Here is a 12219-nt window from a genome sequence, read left to right on the forward strand (position 1 = left end):
TCGCCATATGACCTGTACTGTGTCGGTGTGACGTAAAACCCAATAAAACAAACAAACAAACTATATGGCAACTCGTGTGAATTCCTATAATTATATAGGCTAGCAAAAGAGATTTGCCGTTTTAGTATAAAAAATAAACACCAGCTTAAGACTTCTCCGGTTCAATGTTATAAGGTCATAGTACATTAAAGATATACTATATGCTCATCCTTCTGTAAAATAGTTTATTTTTAGAAATTTATTGAATATTCTTACTGAATATGTCTATTTTGAGTAAAAGAATGACTAAACAATGTATGGGAAGCTGTGTTCTCTATTACAAGTCAAGTAAAGAGACCGACGCAATACAATAAAGATTTGATATGGTTTTGGGAAAATAGAAACGCGGCTAAATTGATAAGATTGGTTATATTTAGATATCATATACTTCAAACGCTGGAAGTACATTTGTTATAAGATTTAAGATAACTAAAGGATATTGAGTGAGTGTAGGTTCAACACTGAATTGAAGGAGTTGATGAAAATATGATATACGAGCCTTATAGGCTATAATATTATTCTATTCAACTCGTTCAATAAATTTAGTAATGAATCTACAATAATACAATATTCTATTTATCATACATCGAAAATAAGGGCTTTTTTATTGACATACATTTTTTTCTTTGGCACACAAACGTAGTACATTGATACAACAAACTACCTTTTTATAGGAAATAGATGCGATATCTTTATTTTTAGTTGTAAAGATTTTTTATATTTAATTTGGTCCTATACAAACGGTTATTTGAATATATAGCGGCGGTTGTATTGCAAAACTATATATAAACGTCACAATTATCCAAGTGCTGTCAATTCATTTTTTCTGAAATATTGAACTGGTGCATTATATCTAATAGCTCACTTTGGGTGAGTCTCTTTTTTATCAGCTTAAAATTTTGCCATTAATTTATGTTTTCTTACAAGGATTCATATGCCTTTTGATTGGTTAAATAAACTATTCTATTCTATTTGAATTGATAATTATTTTTCAAAAGTTAAATAGATACACAGAAAACTTAAATATTTTCTATCCTATAAAGCGCCCAACGCTGTATTGAGAACCGAGTAGGCTACAGTTACGCTTTTCCGTGTAAAAAGAAACGTTTCGCTGTTTATCATCCTTCAATGGTACGGTGGTGTTATTAAGAGATCAAAAGATGGCCGAGTTGCGTGGCGTGAACTTGCTACAAAATGAGCTCGAAAGGGCAAAAGAAAGCTTAAAAGATGTTGATGAAAATATTAAAAAATTAACAGGAAGGGACCCAACAATACAACGGTAAACAATGCAGTTTAAATGCCTTGCTTTTTATAAACAGATCTTCAAAAAAATTGTGACTAGAGGAGTCAAAATAAATTTCACAGAAATTCAGTCAAAAAATCTTGATTTTAAAGAACGATTGCATTGTATCGTTCTTGTATAGTCACGCCTATATCTTAAATGCGAATAACTTTGTGTTTCAACATTCTGATAAATGGTTATATAACGATACGTCCCACTGACGATTCGCCCCGTAAAGACTCGCCCCAATTTACTGACAATAAACACTGATACACTCCACTTTACTGACGGTTCTCCCCATCGTAAAAATCGTATTAAACAAAAAGGAAACATTGTTTTGTTAAAATGTGTGTAATAACACTTAAATGTAGTTTAAGAATTAAAATTACTAAAGATATTGTTCACATTAGTTGAGATGGAGGTATTTACCAGTATGTGTTTGTCACATACAATGAATATTTTCTTATGGGAGGGGGGGGGGGGGTGTGGTGTGGTGTGAATCTGGAAGAAAACAGCATAATGGTTTGATGATGTAGGGTTTTTGAAATTATATTTCAAATCTTTTCAATCACTTTTATGGTACAGTGTATTCCATTTGGGACATACTAACTACCATTTTCCTGAATAATAAGCTTTTTCTCTGTTCAAACTCCGACTCTCAAACCCCTAGCTTACTCTGCTAATAAACATCATATTCGTCAACTGCATAAGTGCAGCAAAGATGGCTTAACATATTCAACGTGCTCTGTGCTCCTACTTTTCTGTGCTTGGGAGTCCAAGGATTCCTCCTTTGAAAATCCTAGTGAGAACCCTGCTTAAGTTATTTCAATTGGTCAGCATGTTCTTATGTTTCTATATTGATGGTCTCACTAATTTAAAGAAAGACATTCATTTTTACATTCAACCGAGTTATTATAAAACAATGCTTGAAATGTCTGGACCGGAAAAATATCATCCGGGCTGAAAAAAAACCTAAGGGTCTCGGTCCTTGTGGCCTGAAAAAAAATTTGACTTTTGCATAGACTGCTAATGTCATAAATATGACGCTCATATTAAAATTTATCAATATTGTAAATTTCAAAAAGCATTATTTATAAAGATATTACGAGTTAAACATTTCATGAAAATAAAGGGAGGTAATTAGAAATTTATTTTCTATAATTTATCAGTCAATTTTTTCAATAAGAAATGAATGTATATAATTTTAGTGATCAAATATAATGTGCACAAATGTTTGCAGTACATATTTTACATATTCTTCGATGTTTGAAAATTGTTTTATAAGCATAATTATATGCACATAAATGTGACATTACAACATACAAGATCTAAGTGGGGGCCTCCGTGGCCGAGTGGTTAAAGTCGCTGACTTGAGATCACAGGTCCCTCACCACTGTAGGTTCGATCCTAACTCGGGTCGAAATCTTTCATGTGAGGAAGCCATCCAGCTGGCTTACGGAAGGTCGGTCCGCTCGTGCCTGAAATAATGCCCGGAGGGGCACCTGGGGTCTTCCTCCACCAATAAAGCTGGAAATAAATCGACGAAAAATCTCGGCGGGACGCTCTAGGATGACCTGACTTGAGTGTACGGTCGCCCATATGGGCTTTCCGGCGGCGACCTTAAATAAACGCATAAAAAAAAAAAAAAACAAGATCTAAAAAGAATTCCTGTAATCATTTTAACAGAACAGACAGATATTGTTCAGCAATATCCAATGCAACTTTATCTTCTTATAAAAGTGAGGAATGTATATAATAAAAAATTAATTTATTCATCATACTTTTTCTTACACATTATTATCAATAAATCTACATGAAAATAAATAAACAAATATTTAGAGAAAGCTTATAAATAGATTAATTGTGTTTATATTATAGTTAAAGGATGTATAGCCATGCATGTTAATACATACACATTGTTTTCTTTCCCTTCTCCCTATTTTTCGCGAGGAAGTCACTTCTCCCTAAAATTTCCCCCCAGGATGAGCCCTGTTTAAGTGATGGTTTTGAAACCTTTTGCCGTAAGTAGAGCAAAATAATGGGTAATATGTTTGCCTGCTGAGTGCTCTTCATCAGAGGTTCCCTGACCTTTTATATTTGCATCATGCCAGGAGGAATAGGTACCAGCAGGTTACTTGCACTATTGTTTACAATAGCATGCCGGGAAACAGTTTTTCTGGTTTCCTGTCTCATGGTTACCATTTAAATTGACATTCAGAATCCCTTGCAAATTACCATTAATCCAAATGAGATATTAAGTGAATTTATCTTCCAATCTCTGAGGGTGAATTCAATTTAGATATCATATAAAACAAAGTAACATATTTTGAAAGTAAAACATAGTGTGTGGTGATGTTGTCTGTTAAGTAGAAAGTGTGCAGTTTGATCTTAGTGTATTGTAATAATAAAATTGTGACAATAGATGAAATCATATTAAAGTTAAACCCTGTGTTTTATAAAATCCATTTGCATTTTCAGACCACAGAGACGTGTTTCTCTAGGGAGTTCAGAACCACAAAGTCAAAGGGGTGGCAAATCTGCAGGAGCTGAGAGAATATTCAGTCTTGCGAGGTATTTTACTTTGACAACATTCTTTGAAGTTTTTTAAATGTAATTTTGTTGTCCAATTAAACATGGTATGAAATTCTATATTTTTATGTAAGTATCCCATCGAAAGTGATATGTATGATTTCTTTAATTTGCATTTTTGGTTAATATGCAGAGCAACAGATAAGGTGCGTATTTACGCAATTAATTTTATAAAATACGCAATTGATTTTTTAAGAATGCGTATCAAAACCCATTAAAAAAAAAAAATACGCAGTTGATTTAAAAACCCGTGCGTATTGTCATTTTCATCACCCCAAAATTAATCTGTCGTACGCTCGTATTTTTGGACAAATTTAATCGATATGCATACTATCCGTACGGTATCCGGTCTTCGAAGGTCCCCGGTCTCCAAAGACTGACTAAGCCATATCAATCAAGCAAGAGACAGTCGATTTTACTACTCAGGTCGATGGTCTTTACAGACCGGCAGAGACCGTTGATTCTGCGGAAACCATCAAAAAGTAGGTCCCAGCTGTATCAATAGACGCTTTGAAAGCAATATGGCGTCGTACAAAAGGGAAAAACAGTCGTAAATAATCACAAATCAGTCAGAAAACGAACTTGTTAAAAATATTATGAAATATAACATGAGCATTTTATATAAGAAATAAAACAATTGTGAAAAGTTCTAGTAAATTGCTAATCCTATGTTCTTTTTAAAACAGTTTAAATGATTTTGATATTGAAACCATAAAATTCATATCTTCATAATTGAATACCCAATTGATCCTGAAATCATAGGGTATCGAGTTTTGGAATACCCAATTAAATGGAACCAATACCCAATTCCAAAGGAAATGATTGAGTAATACCCAATTCCCTTTTAAAGCTTATCTGTTGCTCTGAATATGCAATGTATGTTTATATTTTTTCATAGTTGTGTTCAACAGAAATATACATATTTGTTTTGTTTTTTTATTCTAGGAGAGGGATCCAGATCGTGCCGGATAATGATGGGCCCAGGCGAAGAGGGGGAGGAGCATTTTCAAGGTACACTATTATCTAGGGTGATTTTATCCCTTTAATTCTGGTTTTAGTATTCATTTAAAATCCTTGATTGATTTTCTGTATAATTTCAAATTATATTATACATTTTGAGATATTGTTTGTCCTGTGTTTTTGTTTTTTTGTTTTAATTTTATTGTTATATTCTTCAGGCTTGGGCCTCGCCCAGGAGGACGTGACAGAGGAGGAAGGGGGCAGGACAGTGGGGATGAGGAGGATTCCAGACACAGGGTAAATTACATATGATAAACATGTTGAAAGGTATCCAAGTTTGAATTAAAACTGTTTACTTTTCATTTTTGGGTCATTTTGCACAATATAATTGATTATTCTGGAAATAACAGAGTGAGGGAATGAAATGAAATTTTGCATGCGGGCTACTGGTCCAGAATTCATCAAAAGGTATACAAATCTTGTTAGCTCACCTGTCACAAAGTGACAGGGTGAGCTTTTGTGATCGCTTTTCGTCCGGCGTCAATCCGTCCGGCGTCCGTAAACTTTTACTTTAAATGACATCTCCTCATAAACCACTAGGCCAATTTCATCCAAACTTTACAGGAATGTTCCTTTGGTGGTCACCTTTAAACATTGTTCAAAGAATTTAATTCCATGCAGAACTCTGGTTGCCATGGCAACCGAAAGAAAAAACTTAAAATATCTTCTTTTAAAAACCCCAAAGAGCTAGAGCTTAGATATTTGGCATGAAACATCATCTAGTCAGTGTCTACCAAGTTTGTTCAAATAAAAGCCCTGGGGTCAAAATTGGCCCCGCCCCAGGGGGTCATTGATTTTCCCTATATGCATATAGTAAAACCTTAAAAAATCTTCTTTTAAAAAACCCAAAGAGCTAGAGCTAAGATATTTAGCATGAAACATCCTCTAATGGGTGTCTACCAAGTTTGTTCAAATAAAAGCCCTGGGGTCAAAATTGGCCCCGCCCCAGGGGGTCATTGATTTACCCTATATGCATATAGTAAAACCTTAAAAAAATCTTCTTTTAAAAAACCCAAAGAGGTAGAGCTTAAATATTTGGCATGAAACATCTTCTAGTCAGTGTCTACCAAGTTTGTTCAAATAAAAGGCCTGGGGTCAAAATTGCCCCGCCCCAGGGGGTCATTGATTTTCCCTATATGCATATAGTAAAACCTTAAAAAATCTTCTTTTAAAGAACCCAAAGAGCTAGAGCTAAGATATTTAGCATGAAACATCCTCTAATGGGTGTCTACCAAGTTTGTTCAAATAAAAGCCCTGGGGTCAAATTTGGCCCCGCCCCAGGGGGTCATTGATTTACCCTATATGCATATAGTAAAAACTTAAAAAAATCTTCTTTTAAAAAACCCAAAGAGGTAGAGCTTAGCTATTAAGCATGAAACCTTTTCTAGTGGGTGTCTAACAAGTTTGTTCAAATAAAAGCCCTGGGGTCAAAATTGGCCCTGCCCCAGGGGGTCATTGTTTTTCCTTTTATGTATATAGTTTAAACATAAAAAATCTTCTTTTAAAAAATCTTAAAAGCTAGAGCGAAGATATTTAGCATGAAACATCTTCTAATGGGTGTCTTCCATTTTTGTTAAATTAAGGGCCCTGGGGTTGAAAAATTGGCCCGGCCCCGGGATCATTGATTTTCCTTTTATGTATATAGTAAAAACTGAAAAAATGTTCTGTTAAAAAAACCAAGAGATAGAGTTTACATATTAAGCATGAATTATCTTCTAGTGAGTGTTTACCAAGTTTGTTCAAATAAAAGCCCTGGGGACAAAATTGGCCCGCACAGAGGGTGTGGGTCATTGTTTTTCACTATATGTGTTTAGTAAAAACTTAAAGATTTTCTTAGAGCTAGAGCTTAGATATTTATCATGAAACATCTTCAAATGGGGATCTACCAAGTTTGTTCAAATAAAAGCCCCTGGGTTAAAATTAGCCCCGCCCCGGGGGCCTATATACAGGTGAGCGATTTCAGGGCCATCATGGCCCTCTTGTTATGTATATCTAGTCGAGTCATGTAAAAAAACAAACTAAAGTGGAGTCCCTTTTATGATAAATATAGTATAATAATTGATCCATCTTGCTGTGTCTGCCTAACTGACTAATAAATGCTTGGATTACTTATCAAAGGGACACTAAAACATAAAAAAAAATGGAAGGACAAGTGAATTTATTTGTCACAGGAAGACAAATTTAAGTTAATATTTGATTTTATACTTACAGCCCGCTGTTCAGTCCTCGGTGATTGCCACCCCAAAAGAAGACAGAAGTCGTCAGAACTCAATAGAGGAACAAGCAAGAGATAGGAAAGGTCAAGCTAGGTAAGTTATGACACCAGTGAGAGACTATTTTAAATGTAAGTATGGCCCCCATACCTAAAGAAGCAGATGCTTTCTTCCCATTCTTGGGTAATATAAAATATATGGTTGATGTCGGACTGAAGAAGGTTTAAGGTGTATTGGGCGAGCTTGAGCAAGTCAAGATTCATTTTTCGAGCGGACCAGATAAACCTTCTCCATCCCAACAATAACCATGTGTTTCATTTATCCTGCCTTTTGTGTAGTTCAATCATGTTTTTAGATTATTTAAACAATTTGATTCTTACATTTTTCCTAGTAAAACAGCATCTATATGTCGTTTTGTTTTGCTGCTACCAATGTGACCTCATCATGGGCTAACCATTTGACGTTATGACTGGAGATAGATAAGTTTATCCAGCAAGGCTTTAATGTTGCATCATAGGGCAGTATGGGTATTTCATACTTTTAGGTGCATAATTCATTTAAAACTGGCATGGGGACTATATTTAATTATTTTAAGCTCTTTTAAAACATAGCTTAAGTATTGTTTTATCCTTACAGAAATCGTAGAATGTTTGGCTTACTGTTGGGTACCTTACAGAAATTCAAAGATGAGTCAAAAGAAACAAAAGACAAGGTATGTTATTACCATTCAAACATCAGTACAAGATTTTGTAAGTAACAAATAGATTCAGGGTCACCAACTTGGAATAATTTTAACGTGGCATCTTTGACCAAGTGGTTCTACAGGCAAATGCCACTCACTGCTTTGGATTCACATCCTGCAACATACTTTGAACTCTTTCTTGTCAGGAAGACATACAGCTTATGTGGAGGGAGCTTTACTGGAATCCCTAGTTGAGTCAGTCAGTTTGTCTTCATCTCCAAGTTGTTCGCTCTATTAATCCAATACCCATTGAAAGATTGTCTTCAAATTTGTTTTGTACATTCACCTCAGTGCAGAACCCTTCAGTGTATCTGCTCAAGGTCACTCTTGAATATTCGTCATATTCAGACAAATCCTTAACAATGTTCTCTTCAAATTTGGCTCAAATGTATCCCTCAGCAAAGTGATGTGCAGAACCCATGCCACTTCAAACTCAAGGTCACCCTTGAAGACCCAATGTCAGAAAATTTTATGCCTGTATTATAAGTTCTTTAAACTTGGCTCAAATATCTTGTGTTATGGAGATGGTGATGCAATTATCACTCCTGTTGCAGCTCTACTTTATATAAAATAAGATTAAAAGGAACTTTAACTACTGTATATCTAAATATTTGTCTGGTGGATGTTCTGAGAAATTTCAGTACATATATATTTGTGTTTGATATAGGAAGAGCAGAGGATTAAGATAGAGAAGAAACTTGAAGAGAAGTTTAAACAAGAGAAGGAGGAGATAATCAAGGAGAGAAGACAACTCTTCCTTGAAAGAAGGAAAAAACAGTTTCGTATTCGTCTGATAGAGCAAAAAATGGAAATGGCTCAAAATGTAAGTTGTTATCTTAATTTATTTAACTTTTTATGCTCCCCGAAAAATTTCGGGGGAGCGTATGGTTGCCGGGTTGTCAGTCCGTATGTACGTACATCCCGAATTTGTGTCCAGCCCATATAATAACTTTGTTATTTGAAGTCGGATTTTACAACTATTTCACAGAAATGATCACCATATTGACACGACATGTCGCATGCAACATTTGGGTCGCTACCTTGAAGGTCAAGGTCACAGCATGACCTTGAAGCAAAATCGTGTCCAGCCCATAACTTCCTTATTTGAAGTCAGATTTTACAACTTTTTCACAGAAATGATCACCATCTTTTATGCTCCCCGAAAAATTTTGGGGGAGCATATAGTTGACGGGTTGTCCGTCAGTATGTACGTCCCCAATTCATGTCCGACCCATAACTTCGTTATTTGAAGTGAGATTTTACAACTATTTTACAGAAATGATCACCATATTGAGATGACATGTCACACGCAACATTTGGGTGGCTACCTTGAAGGTTAAGGTCACAGCATGACCTTGCAGTCCGGCTCCTAAATTCGTTATTTGAAGTTGGATTTTACAACTATTTCACAGAAATGATCACCATATTGAGACGATGTGTCGCGTGCAACATTTGGGTCACTACCTTGAAGGTCAAGGTCACAGCATGACCTTGCAGCAAAATCATGTCCAGCCCATAACTTCCTTATTTGAAGTCAGATTTTACAACTATTTCAAAGAAATGATCACCATATTTTATGGTCCCCAAAAAATTTCAGGGAGCATAAAGTCGCTATGTTGTCCGTCAGTATGTATGTCCCGAATTCATGTCCGACCCATAACTTTATTTGAAGTGAGATTTTACAACTTATTTTCTAGCAAGAAATGATCACCAAGATGACTATGTTTGCGCTCAACTATTGGTATCTATCTTGATGGTCAAGTCACTATGATGACCTTGCTATCGCAAAATTGTGGTCGTCTTATTACCTTGTTTATTGAAGGCAGATTTTCAATTCTTCACAGAGACTGATCAACTATTGAGATGAATGTGGGGCGAAAGTCGGTAGATAGATTCATTTGGAGTGAATGTGCCACGTGCAAGAACAGTAATCTGTTGCATATTTGGAAATTTCATAACATTTGAACGTGGGACATAATCTCTGAAACTACAAAAGATATACTTTTCTGTGTCCAAAACCTAGTCGGGGAGCATAACCCAGTTCAACCGGCTCTTGTTTAAGTCTGCAACTTATACCTAGCTATAATTTATCTGTATTTGAAATATAGGGAGAATTTGGATGAGGAAAAAAGTGAATCTTAACTACATGCATAGCTATGTTCTAATATAAATAGATGTTCAAAAAGTAATGCAAGGGAGGTTTATGTACAGTTGACTCTCAATAAGTCAAAATCGCTTTACTCAAAATTCCGCGATAGTCAAAGAATTTCTAAAGTCCAGTCAAATTTCCTTCTTTATCTTTGTATTTTAAGTCTGCTTAGGTCAAAGTTTGACTTACCAAGACTCTATGCTTAGTGTAAAGAAATTTGTCCGTCAATTAACAGTCAACTATTTCATCTAATAGATGAAGTGTCTAAAACACCAGACTGATCTCAAAGTTCGGGATGTTGTCATTCATGCTTACAGTTTCATCGGGGTAATTTAAATTGTCCGGTCATCTATTGTATTATAAACGTCATAAAATGGCTTTAATAGTTTGGACTTAATTGGTTGTAAGTTAGATACTAATTAAGATTTATTACCATTCTCTTTAAGTAAAGTTGAATGTGCAGTCTGAAAGGTTGTTACTCAAATTAAAGCCATGTATGTGATGTGTGGTATAAACTTAAGATGAATTTTAAATTATGTTCCGTCATATTGCATACATTACTTATTTATTGCCGGTTCAAAGATAGTTGTACTTTTTTGTTTTCGTCCGACTCAATTCAATTCAAATATGAGATAAATTGTTGTTGAAGATAGAATTATGTATTGTGGCTCTATTCATGAATTGTCAATAGTGCTTATAAAAATGCATGTTGTTTTGATGAATACTGATAACCTTGCATTTCATGTCATTGCTACGAAGTTTGTGTTCACTAATAAATTACATGGATTAAATTTTGAATAAGTATAGGTTTTTGTTCATTTACAATTGTTAGATGATAAGTGATTTACCTCTTTTATTGGTTTAAGATATTGCAGCATTGCCGCTATTCAACAATATACACCTACTTCTTTGACATTCAATTACCATGTTATTACATTGTAGAATGTCAATGTAAGTAGGCAGCATCATGTTACTTCGAATTCCGTTTCTCTCGAAGTAAAATGCCCAGTCCCTTGGATTTCGAGTTATCGAGAGTCAACTGTATTAGAAAGAGTAAAACAAGGGTGTAAACTTTGTTAGATACTGGGGTAAATTGTACCAGCTATTCTAAACACCTATAGTGTCTGTCATAGTTTACAATATATGTGAGATGTGAGAAGTGAAGATTGTACCTCTTATTTTGTGAACCATGAAATATTTTTTAACAAGTATGTGTCATAGGTCTTCATCAGGTTAAATATGATAACTAGTAAAAAAGATGGTGTTCAAGAAGATGCGTAATAAACATTATAGAAATGAATTCATGTTGTATGAGAAATTACTTATGGGTTATTATAAAACGATCTATTTTTTTTTTACGCATGAAGAAAAAAACTTGGCAGTAGAAAACTAGAAAGTTGAGAATTTCATCGCACAAATCCAAACCACATTTTTGTTTTCAGCTAGGATTCTCACTCTGATACGAAAGTAAACTGAGGATTAAGAAAGCTGTAGATGGATTTTATTTGTTGTTTATTTTAGCTTTCTGATTTTAAAAGATGTTGAGTTCATTTGATCACTGGGTCATTGTCATGGCCTGCAAAAATTTTCATGTAGCCCCATTACTCAAACCTTCAAAGGTATCAATACTGAATATACTTTTGTTTATTTTGACAATGTCAATTTGCTAGAAACACTTGGATCAAACAAGGTGCATTAATCTTGAATGAAATATTTTTAGGAGTTCTGCCCTATATTATACATTGAATATTTAAATTAATTAAATTTGAGTAAAGCACCTAGAAAATCAAAAATTTGTAAATACGAATATTTTAAACACTTACAATGACATAGTTTTGACTAGCCCGCTTGCAGAGCTCAACATAGTTGTCAAAATGGTGATTTGGCATGTCTGCGTGTGTCCGTTCAGATTATGCTTGTCTGGGGTTTAACTCTGTCGTTATTTGGCATAATTTCAAGTAACTTAGCACAAATGTCCACAATGAGACATTGTGTCATACGCAAGAACTGTGTGGCTAGGTCATACTTTAAGGTCAAATGCAAAAAAAATGGTCTCAAACAGCTTGTCCACTTATGGAATTTAAAATAACCTGGCACAAATTGTCAACATCATAAGATGGTGTGTCCCGTGCAAGAATGCTTTGGCTAGGTCAAACGTCAAGGTCAAAATAATCATTCACTCACT

At 34.7% G+C, this 12219-nt stretch overlaps 1 protein-coding gene across 1 annotated transcript; it reads left to right on the forward strand.

Moving 5' to 3' along the window:
- The first annotated feature begins 1162 nt into the window (after window positions 1-1162).
- On the forward strand, window positions 1163-8846 carry LOC132719810 (pinin-like). The gene is made up of 7 exons (XM_060703735.1): window positions 1163-1318; window positions 3800-3892; window positions 4856-4921; window positions 5089-5167; window positions 7142-7239; window positions 7780-7855; window positions 8553-8846. Exons 1-7 carry the CDS (start codon window positions 1200-1202, stop codon window positions 8829-8831), a joined length of 810 nt encoding a protein of 269 aa, XP_060559718.1. The 5' UTR covers window positions 1163-1199; the 3' UTR covers window positions 8832-8846.
- The last annotated feature ends 3373 nt before the right edge of the window (window positions 8847-12219 follow it).

Source organism: Ruditapes philippinarum, unplaced genomic scaffold (assembly GCF_026571515.1).
Source record: "Ruditapes philippinarum isolate M1 unplaced genomic scaffold, ASM2657151v2 ctg821_1_1_1_1, whole genome shotgun sequence".
NCBI classification, from domain to species: domain Eukaryota; kingdom Metazoa; phylum Mollusca; class Bivalvia; order Venerida; family Veneridae; genus Ruditapes; species Ruditapes philippinarum.